The following is a 14,363-nucleotide window of genomic DNA, read 5'->3' on the forward strand; positions in this document are numbered from 1 at the left end:
ACCTTGACCAGATCTGTGCCTTGCCACAATTCTGTCTCTGAGCTCCTTGGGCAGTTCCTTTGAGCTCATTATTCTCATTTGGTCTGACATGCACTGTGAGCTGTGACGTCTTATATAGACAGGTGTGTGGATGGTAGTTGAGACAGGGTGACGCTAGACCAGACTAGGAGGTCTCCCCTTCCCCCTTTCCTTAGAGTCTGGGCTCCCTTTCCCTCTTCCCTTTGTGTTGCACTAAGTCTTTCTCACACCTGACATGGCAGTCATGGACTGGAGTACATTTCTGTCATTACTCCACTTCTGTTGTGTAAATAATGATGAATATGCCAGTCAAGCTAGACTATTCCCTTCCCGACTAAGCTCAGCCTATTTTTCAAAAAGCGGACTGTCGTAAAAATGTAAAAACGTACAGAAAGTACTAAGTCTTGCACAAAACTTTTGAGACATTTCAAACTGTTTTACGACAGAATTCTGGAGAAAACAAATGAATCGGGGCCATAATTTTCATAAAAATTTGAGCTACTTTGTTAAGAAATCAGGTTACTTCATCTAATAATCATCCGATATTTCAGCAAGTCTTTCCCCTTTATGCATTTAACATACAATGTAAAAGCACCCTAAGATGTTTCTTAAAGGGAGCCTGTCATGTTGCACACACAGTCTGATCTGTGGACAGCATGGTACAGAGAAGGGAGAGGCTGAGAAGAATGATATATACAGTCATATGAAAAAGTTTGGGCACCCCTATTAATCTTAAGCTTAATGTTTTATAAAAATTGGTGTTTTTGCAACAGCTATTTCAGTTTGATATATGTAATAACTGTTGGATACAGTAATGTTTCTGCCTTGAAATGAGGTTTATTGTACTAACAGAAAATGTGCAATCTGCATTCAAACAAAATTTGACAGGTGCATAAGTATGGGCACCTCACCAGAAAAGTGACATTAATATTTAGTAGATCCTCCTTTTGCAAAAATAACAGCCTCTAGTCGCTTCCTGTAGCTTTTAATGAGTTCCTGGATCCTGGATGAAGGTATTTTTGACCGATCCTCTTTACAAAACAATTCCAGTTCAGTTAAGTTTGATGGTCGCCGAGCATGGACAGCCTCTTCAAATGATCCCACAGATGTTCAATGATATTCAGGTCTGGGGACTGGGATGGCCATTCCAGAACATTGTAATTGTTCCTCTGCATGAATGCCTGAGTAGATTTGGAGCGGTGTTTTGGATCATTGTCTTGCTGAAAGATCCATCCACTGCGTAACTTCAACTTTATCACTGATTCTTGAACACTATTGCCAAGAATCTGCTGATACTGAGTGGAATCCATGCGTCCCTCAACTTTAACAAGATTCCCAGTGCCGGCATTGACCACACAGCCCCAAAGCATGATGGAACCTCCACCAAATTTTACTGTGGGTAGCAAGTGTTTTTCTTGGAATGCTGTGTTTTTTTGCCACCATGCATAACGCCTTTTTGTATGACCAAACAACTCAATCTTGGTTTCATCAGTCCACAGGACCTTCTTCCAAAAAGAAATAGGCTTCTTCCAATGTGCTTTTGCATACCTCAGCCGACTCTGTTTGTGCGTACTTGCAGAAACGGCTTCTTTCGCATCACTCTCCCATACAGCTTCTCCTTGTGCAAAGTGCGTTGTATAGTTGACCGATGCACAGTGACACCATCTGCAGCAAGTTGATGCTGCAGCTCTCTGGAGGTGGTCTGAGGATTGTCCTTGACTGATCTCACCATTCTTCTTCTCTGCCTTTCTGATGTTTTTCTTGTCCTGACACTTCTGGCCTTAACAAGAACTGTCCCTATGTTCTTCCATTTCCTTACTATGTTCCTCACAGTGGAAACTGACAGGTTAAATCTCTGAGACAGCTTTTTGTATCCTTCCCCTGAACAACTATGTTGAATAATCTTTGTTTTCAGATCATTTGACAGTTGTTTTGAGGAGCCCATGATGCCACTCTTCAGAGGAGATTCAAACAGGAGAACAACTTGCAAGTGGCCACTTTAAGTAGCTTTTCTCATGATTGCATACACCTGGCTATAAAGTTCAAAGCTCAATGAGGTTACAAAACCAAAAAAAGTGCTTTAGTAAGTCAGTAAAAAGTAGGCAGGAGTATTTAAAACAAGAAAATGATAAGGGTGCCCATACTTATGCACCGGTCAAATTTTGTTTGAATGCAGATTGCACATTTTCTGTTAGCACAATAAACCTCATTTCAAGGCAGAAACATTACTGTGTCCAACAGTTATTACATATATCAAACTGAAATAGCTGTTGCAAAAACACCAATTTTTATAAAACATTAAGCTTAAGATTAATAGGGGTGCCCAAACTTTTTCATATGACTGTACACTCCCTGACAGAAGTTATGTCGCTTATCCATGTTATGTAAATAAAAGCTTATAACCGGATGTTAAATTCATCCATTGTTTTTATAAATTACTCTTTTGAAAGCTGAAATTTGGTTTAGGTAAAGAAAATAAATTGGCATCAATGCTGAAATATTGATCATTTAATGAACACAGAATGGTCAGATTTTGGCAAGACAAAAGTTTTGTCGCCTGGTCATATAATGCACCCAATCCTAGTTTACATCCTCATCAGTGCTCAGTAAATGATCGGTTAATAAGTGGGTGTGTATAAAAAGAAACCCAGCACTCCAAACCTTCACTTGAACTGCAACTTGAGCTCTGACAACATGCCAAAAATCCACCCTGCGATCAAAGCCTTGATTATCAAGAGGCTGAAGACCAGATCCACTGCAGAGGTGGCTGGCACCTTTAATGTGTCTCAGTGTCAAGTACAAAGAATTAAAAAAAGAGACTGGAGATGTGTTTGACAAGCCCAGGTCCGGCAGACCCCGCAAGACAACTGCTCAGGAGGAACGTTTGTTGGTTAGAAAATCCAAAGCAAGCCCCTCTTCCACTGCAGCAGAGCTCCAACAGGCCTGGTCACCTCAAGTCCCTGTGTCAACTAGAACAGTTTGTAGGATTCTGTCTCGAAATGGCCTCCATGGTCGAATCAGTGCCCAGAAGCCAGCACTAAACAAAAGGCAAATAAAAAACTGTGTGGCATTTGCAAAGTCCAACAGCCTGCTAAATAGATGGACGCTGGAAAAGTGGCAGAAGGTGGATTTCTCTAATGAATCTTCAGTAGAATTACACCACAGCCGTCGCAAATACTGCAGGAGACCTACTGGAGCCCGCATGGATCCAAAATACACCCAGAAAACAGTTAAATTTGGTGGTGGAAAGATCATGGTCTGGGGTTACATTCAGTATGGGGGTGTGTGAAACATTTGCAAGGTGGAAGGCAATATCAATAGCCTAAAATATCAAGAAGTATTAGCTACCTCTTACATTCCAAATCATAAAAGGGGTCAAATTCTGCAGCAGGATGGTGCTCCATCTCATACATCCATCTCTACAACAAAGTTCCTCCAGGCAAAAAAGATCAAGGTGCTCAAGGACTGTCCAGCCCAGTCACCAGACATGAACATCATTGAGCATGATTGGGGTAGGATGAAAGAGGAAGCTTGGAAGACAAAGCCAAAGAATCTAGATGAACTTTGGGAGGCATGTAAGACGGCATTCTCTGCTATTCCTGATGACTTCATTAATAAATTGTATGAATCATTGTTGAACCGCATGGATGCAGTCCTTCAAGCTCATGGAAGTCACACAAAATATTAAATATGACTCTAATAGCACCACAACTTCATTCACCAATGTTATGCAACATATATTTGTATTTTAAGATAATTATTTGCTTAAATATCACATTACTTTCTGTGGGCGACAAAACTTTTGTCTTGCCAAAATCTGACCATTCTGTGTTCATTAAATGATCAATATTTCAGCTTTGATGCCAATTTATTTTCTTAACCTAAACCAAATATGGGAGCGTTTCAGCTTTCAAAAGAGTAATTTATAAAACCAATGGATGAATTTAACATCAGGTTATAAGCTTTTATTTACATAACATGGATAAGCGACATAACTTCTGTCAGTGAGTATAGGATTGTTGGAGCGGATTCAGTATTAGGGCTCGCTCACATGTCCTTATAACATGCCAGAGTGCTATCAGATGTTTTATCAGATAGCACTCGGACCAATGTTATACTTTGGGGCAGTGCAGATCTGCGATTTTTTTCCACGGACCGAATTGGTCTGTGGGAAAAATCGCAGCATGCTGGGAATGGCTCCGGAACTCCGAGTGCAGTCCGATTTAAGCAGACACAGACAACGGAAAAGATGGGGAAATTAAGTTCTCCATCTTCTCACTTGTGATACGATTTCTCCCATGTGAGAGAATCTGATCACATTAACATGATACTTGGATCAAAGTTTAAGCTGAGAGTCATTAACCTAATCGAGCTGATTCTTTCGCATGAGTGATTATACAGTGAAGGAAATAATTATTTGATCCCTTGCTGTTTTTGTAAGTTTGCCCACTGACAAAGACATGAACAGTCTATAATTTTAAGGGTAGGTTAATTTTAACATTGAGAGATAGAATATCCCCCCAAAAAAATCAAGAAAATCACATTGTATAAATTAGATAAATTTATTTGCATTTTGCAGTGAGAAATAAATATTTGATTCCTCTGGCAAACAACACTTAATATTTGGTGGCAAAACCCTTGTTGGCAAGCACAGCAGTCAGACGTTTTTTGTAGTTGATGATGAGGGTTGCGCACATATCAGGAGGAATTTTGGTCCACTCCTCTTTGCAGGTCATCTCTAAATCATTCAGATTTTTAGGCTGTCGCTTAGCAACTCGGAGCTTCAACTCCCTCCATAAGTTTTCTATGGGATTAAGGTCTGGAGACTGGCTATGCCACTCCATGACCTTAATGTGCTTCTTTTTGAGCCACTCCTTTGTTGTCTTGGCTGTATGTTTTGGGTCATTGTCTTCCTGGAAGACCCAGCCACGACCCATTTTTAATCTCCTGGCGGAGGGAAGGAGGTTGTCACTCAGGATTTTACGGTACATGGCTCCATCCATTCTCCCATTGATGCTGTGAAGTAGTCCTGTGCCCTTAGCAGAGAAACACCACCAAAACATAATGTTTCCACCTCCATGCTTGACAGTGTTCTTTGGGTCAAAGGCAGCATTTCTCTTCCTCCAAACACGGCGAGTTGAGTTAATGCCAAAGAGCTCAATTTTTGTCTCATCTGACCACAGCACCTTCTCCCAATAACTCACAGAATCATCCAGGTGTTCATTGGCAAACTTCAGACGGGCCTGCACATGTGCCTTCTTGAGCAGGGGGACCTTGCGGCACTGTAGGATTTTAAACCTTTAAGGTGTAATGTGTTAGCAATGGTTTTCTTGCTGACTGTGGTCCCAGCTGCCTTGAGATCATTAACAAGTTCCCCCCGTGTACTTTTAGACTGATCTCTCACCTTCCTCATGATCAAGGATACCCCACGAGGTGAGATTTTGCATGGTGCCCCAGATCTATGTCGATTGAAAGTCATTTTGTATTTCTTCCATTTTCTTGCTATTGCACCAACCATTATCTCCTTCTCACCCAGCGTCTTACTTATGATTTTGTAGCCCATTCCAGCTTTGTGCAGGTCTATGATCTTGTCCCTGACATCCTTAGAAAGCTCTTTGGTCTTGCCCATGTTGTAGAGGTTAGAGTCTGACTGATTAATTGAGTCTGTGGACAGGAGTCTTTTCTACAGGTGACTATGTAAGACAGCTGTCTTTAATGCAGGTAATGAGTTGATTAGGAGCGTCTAACTGGTCTGTAGGAGCCAGGACTCATAATGGTTTGTAGGGGATCAAGTACTTATTTCTCACTGCAAAATGTAAATACATTTATCTAAATTATACAATGTGATTTTCTTGATTTTTTTGGGATATTCTATCTCTCAATGTTAAAATTAACCTACCCTTAAAATTATAGACTGTTCATGTCTTTGTCAGTGGGCAAACTTACAAAAACAGCAAGGGATCAAATAATTATTTCCTTCACTGTATACGCTCGTGTGACCCCAGCCTAACTTGTATTCTACTCATTGAAATCCCTATGAGAGAAAAAATTTGAACAGAGTACTAAGTTGCCTATTATAATTAAATATATGATATATACACCATACATTTTGCAACCTACTCATGGATATATATCTCTGACCACTCGTTTAAATCAATATTATTACAAGGGATGCCGAGGTACAAACAACGAGTCTAAGTCCCATTATATATGCATCCCCTTGAGAAAGGCAATAGCGCCGAAACGCGCGTCGGGGAATCACACAGCGTGCTGGTGTCACTTTATAAAGGTAATTATATTCCACTTTATATGTACATCTAGGAAGGACAGGGAGACCAGTATACACAAATGGTCATTTGACATGGTAATCTCGATATTTGGACGAGTATCCTTTCCTTGTATATTTTTTTAGGTGATAATAAGTGGATAGATGGGGATGTCAGTGAGACATACACCTGCAACCTGTGGTGATCTGCTGTGATATATATATATATTTTTTAAGTATGTTTTAATGGGATTTACGTATTAGTTGTGCATCTGTGTCACTCCAGATACTGTATAAATAATAATGTCTAATAAAATAAAATATTTTCTACTTTCTATATAATGGGCCTTAGACTCGTTGTTTGTGCCTCGGCATCCCTTGTAATATCATTGAAATCCCTGTTGTTTGCATGCATATGAGTCCAGCGGGTGGTCATTCTTAGTGACTAACAGCTGTCTCTGCATGCACACTCATACAGGCAAGGCTGTCAATCATTGAACAGAACCGCCCCCTTGACTCATAAAAACAAAAACCAAGGATTTTAAAGAATAAAATAAAAGTTTTAAGGAAAAATTTCGCACAAAAGCAATGTATATTGATCTGATCCGCTCCCCCAGATCACAAACTATTTTCAATATGACAGGTTCCCTTTAAAGAAGAAGATTTAGGCACTGATTGTAGAAGTACATTGTGGAACTCTGTCAAAAATATGTTATTGTACTGTCATGGTTTTTCCCCATTGACGTCGATGTCAGAGCTGCGAGAAAAATGTCAAGATAGGGAACAGTACAAGTTTTGGCTGCATTTTTAACTATAATGTAACATCTGGCGTTGTGGTAAATTATTGGAAACCACAAGAGTAAAAAAAAAACAGTATGTGTGAATGTAGACTTACACTTCCATTTATTGCCTACACGCATAAATACTAGGCAGAGGCGTTGAGAAGTGTTATGGCACCCAAGAGGGAGAAGCCTACCAGACCATTACTTTGCAGCATAGATCTTTTTTAATTTAATTAAATATGCATTAGTACAAATATTTTAGGCAGGTGTGAAAAAAATGCTGCAATATAAGAACGTATAAAAAAAATTAGAAGTGTTAATAGTTTATTTTTATCAATTAATAAAATGCCAAGTGAATGAATAAAATAAATCAAAATCAAATCAATATTTGGTGTGAACAGCCTTCGCCTTCATAACAGCATCAATTCTTCTAGGTACACTTGTACGTATGTACTTGTAAAGTCAGGGATTTTGTAGGACTGTAATCAGGTGTGTGAGTAACCAATTATACTAAACTGGTGATAATGATCATCTTTTTCATTGTAGGTTGAAACATAGTCATCAACTGAAACAGAAACAGCTGTGTTGGAGGCATAAAACTGGTTGAGGAACAGCCACACTCTGGTACAAAAGGTGAGGTCGTGGAATTCCACGACAGTTTCATGTCACAGGCTATACAACATGGCATGACTTAGCACAGTAAGAAGACACAAGGTAGTTATAATGCATCAGCAAGACTGAGGTATCAAGATATGCTGTTCAATCTCTTTTGAAGAACCAAAAAGAAATGGGCAACGTTGAGGTCCGTAGACGCAGTGTTTGTAAAGGAAATTTAGCGTAGCAGATGAAAAAAAAAAATCCTCCCATCCAGCAATGAGGAAACTGCTAGCGATCTTTGAAGCAAATACGCTGTTTAAACGCTGAAAAAGACGCTCTGTATGCATGTTCATTCTTTTTAGCGTTTTCTGAGTTTTCAAGACGGATTTCGGGACAGACCCACCTGAAAAAGATGTGGTGTGCACACATCATTAGGGAATGTGCACGTTTGTTTTTTTGATGCAGAAAAATCTGAAAAATACTCAAATGTTGCAGCGTAAAATACGCACGTTTTTTGAAGCATTTGACAAGCTTTTAAGTGCCTTTTTGCCATTGATGTAAAAGGGTGAGAAACGCTGCAGAAACACTGAAAGAATTGACATGCTGTAGATCTGAAAAAAAAACAAAAAAACGTTTTCATGGTAAAAACACGTTTTCATGGTTCAAATCCGCAAGGAAAAAATAAGTAGATTTTAGAAACCTCATTCGCTTAGCTGGTACAGTAAAACGTGCATCTTGCGGCGATTTTGATGCATTTTTGATGGGATTTTGGATGCGTTTTTGTACAGCAATAAATGCTTTTTGGAGCTAAATAAAGATATTTGAAAAAAGAAACGTGGGACATCACTTTAAACCTTGGATTACCGTCAGACCTGGGGTGAGTATATTGGTTAATTTAAATGATTAAATAATGTGTCTGTTGTATCTCAAATAAAGTGTTTTATTCTCGGTGTGCATGTTTATTTAACTCTTTACTTACAGGTTTAGTAATGAGGGTGTCTGGTTGACACCTCTCCATCACTAAACCTAGGGCTTGGTGTCAGCGACACCTAATCCCATTACCCCTAATCCAATTACTCCTAATGCCATTCACATATGAAGTGTAATTTCTGGGGCAGCTGAGGGCTTCTACTTTTAGCCTAGTAAGGGGTCATTAGGCCAATATGTTCCCTGGCTATTAATAACAGCTCACAACTTTTTGGTTAGCATTCAGGCTACGTCCCCACGATCAGTAACCAGCAGCGCTTTGGATGCAGCATATTTTTGCTGCATCCAAAACGCTGCGATCTAATGCCGCATTTGTTTTGTTAGTACATGCTGATCCACTGCATGTAATGACATTTCAATCGGTCAAAATCTGCAGTGGAGACTAGAGTGCTGCAATCCCACTCCTTACCACTGGAGGCTGCTGTTGTATTCTGCAATTGCCCTTTACTAAGATGGCAGATTCTGAACCTGTGGGATCCATCTGGTTTCCTCTTTGGTTCTACTTAAAGACGCATGGATCTCTCATTCATTGCTTGAGTATTGTGTGTTATGATCTGCTACAAGCACTAAGGAAAGAAAGGAGATCTGTCCCTACAAAGAACTAAGCTAGATCCCTACGATGTAACGGGGAACCTGATCCTGCGATCAGACCCACTAAAGTCCTCGGCTAGTCTGTACGAAGACCTATAGATGCAAGGGAGGGATCCCTACAAGAACTAGGGACTGGGATAAAGTTGGACACCTCCTAGCAGAAATTGTAGCAGTAAAAGACAAACACACAACATAGAACAAAAGGTCCGAAGACCTAGCTAAACTGACTGAGAAAGGTAACTAAGCACCAGGCTAGCTTAAGAGTAGAAATTACAATGGAGTCCAGCAAGGCCAGGAGAGCGGAGCAGGACTAAATAGGCAAAAAAGGTCATGTGACCAGCAAGATTGAAAAAAACCTAACAGGAGAGTTCTAACATTGTGTCTAGCTGTTAGCCTAGTTTCCAGTCTCCAAGCTGCTGAACATTCTTACCTAAATTGTTCTCACCTATCTATGGATTGTTTCCTACAATCCTTTTGCTAACTACAAGAACGTCTACTACCCCTTGCTGTTCTGCTTGTGCTCCTTCGGCCACTGGTTTCCAGCAGTACTATGCCTGTATCGTAACATCTAAAGGAAAGCCGGCTATACACTGACACAGGCCAGTAGCGATTGCGCTCCTGTCAGTGTATAGAGTGCTGCCGGGTGATCGGATCATCATGGGACACTCGGGATTCAGTGGATAGGTGAGTATAATGTGTTTTTCATTTTAACATTCATTTATTTTAACTTTTTTTTTTTTTTACTGTGAGTACAGATGCCGGCTGATGACAGCTCCCATCAGCGGCCCCTGCTCTCACTATTATCAGCAGCAGCCGTAGGCTGATGGGAGCAGTCAATTCTTTGTGCGTTTTTGCCGCGTTTTTGACTTGAATTGAGTCAATCAGATAGCGCAGCAAACATCCACAGCAAATCCGCAAATATTGTTATACCTGCGGATTTGACTGACTCAATTGAAGTAAATGGGTGAAAAACGAGGCAAAAACACACAAAGAATTGACATGCTGCAGATTTAAAAGAATTGCAAATTCTGCCAGGAAAATTCCTGATCATGTGCACAACAGCACTTCAGGTTTGTCAATGCATTAGCTGGCACACAGATTACCTACCATTTTTGGCCCATTTCTGCGCGGAAAAAAACGCATCAAAAACGCACCATGTGCACATAGCCTTAGCGTATGTGCACTCGACTGATCAAACATTGATGGTCTCTCCTCAGGCATGGCCTTGAAGGTTTGTCTTTTAGGAACCCTTTTAATAATTTTGTATGGTAGTTCAAATTACTCCTATTATTTTAGAAAAAAAAAAATTCCACTAGATAATATATGTTTCATATATGTTAGATAAATACAGATTTTATGGCATATGTTATCAACTACAACTGGAAAAGTGCAGCAGAGGTCATCGCACACATCCCTACGCATTTCACAACACATACAAATCCTCAAGTGGTCCCACAAATGTCAAAATACTTAAAACACTGTCAGGCTCAGAGATTAACTTGATTAATTCAGGGTCTGAAAGAGACACAAACTATTCCAAAATCATAAAGGTATAAGATGATTTGAAGCAAAACATCTCTACAATAACTCATTCCTGCAGCTAATCCACAAGGCATATAGCTCTTCATAAAATAACACTATACCTTTCCACTCTATTCCTACAAAGCCGCGGGAACGGCTCCCTGCGGGGAAGCCTTTTGCAATGGAAAGAACAGACGTGATTGATTGCATCTCATCAATAACAATTTTTTGAGGTGGTTAGATGCAGATCAAAACAGTTACTCAATCGCCCGTTTTTTTTGCAATGCTTAAAGATAAGATTAAAAAAAAAACAAAAGACAAAAAAGGAAAATAAATAAAAATCTCAGAGAAGGAAAACATCAAACTTAAAACGGAATGTTTTACAATTATCTCGGAATTTCGACAAGCGGAATGGAAGGGAATCCTTTGTTGGTTTGGATTTGCTTCATTTAGCCAACATAACAATTACTGAAGAAAATATAAATATCTTCAATCCACCGGCATTTACTCACATCAGAAATACACATCAGCATAGGCTTCAAAGGGCATTATTTGTGCTTAATATCAAAATAATGATGAGGAGAATAGAATTTAGTAGGCAGATAGAATAAACCTGATCCATCCCATGCAGGTCATCACAGGAATTGTGTTATGCTCCAGATATTTAGTCTATTATGTTAAATTCCCCAGGGTTTAGGTAGTTATTAGATTATTAAACGATTGATAAAACTTTTAAAATAAAACTTCACTTCTGCATATTTCATGGTTAAAACATATAAAGAGATGAGTAATTCCCTGCGCAAATGACAAAGGAATGTTTTCAGATGGAGGGACACATCTGTACAGGATGTGATGAAGCTTTTCACTATTTTGCTTCTATTGTATATGTATGAAATGCAGCAGAAAAAAACCTTATGTGCGACTGCAAGAAATTGGACCATTTAGAAATAAAATTAGGCCATATTTTGTACAAATTTTGTACATATTTTCTATCCTTATTTGTAATGTAATATGAAATGTATAAATTCTGCTTGTTCTCGGAGTATGTGTAATCTTTATCACCACTGACAATGTACAGTTGTGCTCAAAAGTTTACATACCCCAGCAGAATTTTTCCTTCTGGATCCCAGAAACTCACTCAGCTTTTATGCACACACACTGATTACAAGCAAACAGGTCACAGGTGAGGATGATACTTTTAGTAGCCATTCAAACCCATTTGTGTTAAATTCTGTGCATGTTATCAGGCCAAACATCACCAGGGTATGTGAACTTTTGATCAGGGTCATTTGGATGTTTTTGGTTGTCATTAAGATTTAAAAACACAGTAGTTTGAAAATAAATGGCTTCACCCAACCGATAACTATGAGTGGAGAAAAAGTTTTTTTGCTATCATTCAAATTCTCTGAAACTAAATACCCTTTATTATTTATTGCTGCATGTGGTTTCGGCAGCATGAATCGCCTGACAAGTTCTCTTTAAATTGAACAAGAAATATAGTTGTCCACACAATTTGTTAGTCTGCAATATTTTCTGTAAAATCTTGAAACAGCCAAATCCTGCAGGGAAGACTGCAATCCACTGCTGATTAACTCCATCTTTTTCTGGTGGCTGTCTGAAACTAGTCCTGTGACTGTATGAATCCAAGTAAAACCATAAAAATTATACATGTTTTCTAGTAATCTAATGTGCCAGTGCTGAGAAATCAAACTTTGAGCGTACATGGAAATTAGCCTATGAGTGCATCGGGGGCGTGCTGATGCACTCAGAGTGCTCCAAATGCACTTCTTAAAGGGAATCTGTCAGCAGGTTTTTGCTAACTCATCTGAGAGCAGCCTGATGTAGGAAAAGAGAAGCTAAATCAAACGATGTATCACTTAGATTACTGGGTGCAGCCATTCTGACACAATCAGTGTTTTTAGATTTAGAAATGCAGCAGAGCTGAGGAAGCTAACCCCGCCCACACCAGGCTCTGTATATACAATGTCCATAGAAAGTGAGATGCACATCACAGGAGGGGGCGTGTCGGACTAGCATGTACCCCCTGCTGTGTCCCAGCAATGATAAGCTGCTGGTGCTAAAACAATCATTGCAAGCAAACAAAACCATAGATAAGAGAGGCATCCCTGAAATCTGTGTTTTAACCCCTACAGCATGCGGTCTTCAGATTACATAGCAAAAACCTGCTGACAGATTCCCTTTAATTGTTGTACCAGATCCTATAAAGCCAAACCACTAGATTAGAAAAAATCCCAGCAATTCCCAACTCATCTCCTTTTCGCTGATACTATTTGGTTATTGAAACAAGAATACCCCTTTAAAAAGGAACCTGTCAGTAGGATTTCTACCTTATAATTTTTTCCTTTGATGTTAAATTTTTATTTGTATAAGAGAAATAAGGAGCTAATATAATACATCCCTCCAATCAACAGACATATTCATTACTTACACTAGTCCTGTGAATGCACTATTCATCCAGAGTATCACAATCAATGAAATACCACAGAATATGGCAAGTGATTCCTTATTGAAAAGTTGGCTAGCCTTTGGTTGAGCGAGACCCAATTTATTTCTAAAGAGATTTATGGAGACTTTAAGAAAATATAATTTGAACTTTGAATCAAAATGTGATCAAAATCTCATTAACTTTCAAATTAACATTCTTTTATGGATATAAAAATATTTGTATAAAAATCTCCGAGTTCTGCAAAGCACTTTCAATTATTTTCTGTCCAAAAATGTAAATTTAAGCAGAAGTGTCATTAATCACTGGCCGATGAAATAACATGCAATTGTTGTAAATATAAGTGAATTGCATTGCTGATATTAGTAAGTTTACAATTTATTAACTTGCAAGCTTGAATGTAAATGGTAGTTGACGGGTCCTTTCTAATTCCGAATACCTCCTGCAATTGGCTCTGCTCCAGTGATTCTGAAACAGTTTTTCTTTCTTTTTTGTGCCCCTCAGATCCAAAGTTATGTTCCCTGGTAATAAAGAGCGACCAATATGCAAAATTTCCCTTCAACCAACAAAACTTCTCTGAAGGTGTTTTTTTCTCTTCTTTGATGCTGGCCAATCAAAATAGGGCCATGTCAGAGGGGAAAAGGCAAACACCCCGAGAAGCTCACAGCTGCAGTCTGGCTCAGTATGTTCTCCTGAGAATATATTTGTCATATGTGAATATGCCAAGAACTCTGCAGTTGCACCGTGAATTTGGTGAGGAACAATGAGACCTCTTTTCAATAACTTAGCATTATTTTTTTAAATAGTTTTCATTTTTAAAATGTTGTTTTTACAGAATGACAGGTACTCACATCCAAAGAGTCTTCATTGACCAAAATGAGTGACATTGTTTGCGAGACTAGCCTGCACGAGTATCCTGCCAAATACAAAGTATCAGAGTTCAGCGACAAAGTGGAGCAACAATGAGTAAAATGACATATACATTGTAGCTAAGGTAGGTTGTCATTCTTTTTACCCTCAGTTCACATGTGGCACATTTGTTGCAGTAATAAATATATGATTGTTGTTGGTTTGACTGCTGGGACCCTCACAGATCACAAGAATGTTGACCCAAAGTTTGAGGATAGTGCATGTGTGA

General features: G+C 39.1%; 1 protein-coding gene across 4 annotated transcripts in view; it reads right to left on the reverse strand.

The window, feature by feature from the left end:
* ATP8A2 (ATPase phospholipid transporting 8A2) overlaps positions 1-14,363 on the reverse strand; it is a 999,149-nt gene that overhangs the window by 632,866 nt on the left and 351,920 nt on the right. For all 4 annotated transcript variants that reach the window (XM_073662455.1, XM_073662456.1, XM_073662454.1 and 1 more), the window contains one exon: positions 14,077-14,141. In XM_073662455.1, the coding sequence (XP_073518556.1) occupies positions 14,077-14,141 (65 nt within the window). The remainder of the gene's footprint in view (positions 1-14,076; positions 14,142-14,363) is intronic.

This window comes from Phyllobates terribilis, unplaced genomic scaffold, assembly GCF_046119375.1.
Source record: "Phyllobates terribilis strain yellow unplaced genomic scaffold, ASM4611937v1 Scaffold_2__4_contigs__length_985480577, whole genome shotgun sequence".
Lineage (NCBI taxonomy): Eukaryota > Metazoa > Chordata > Amphibia > Anura > Dendrobatidae > Phyllobates > Phyllobates terribilis.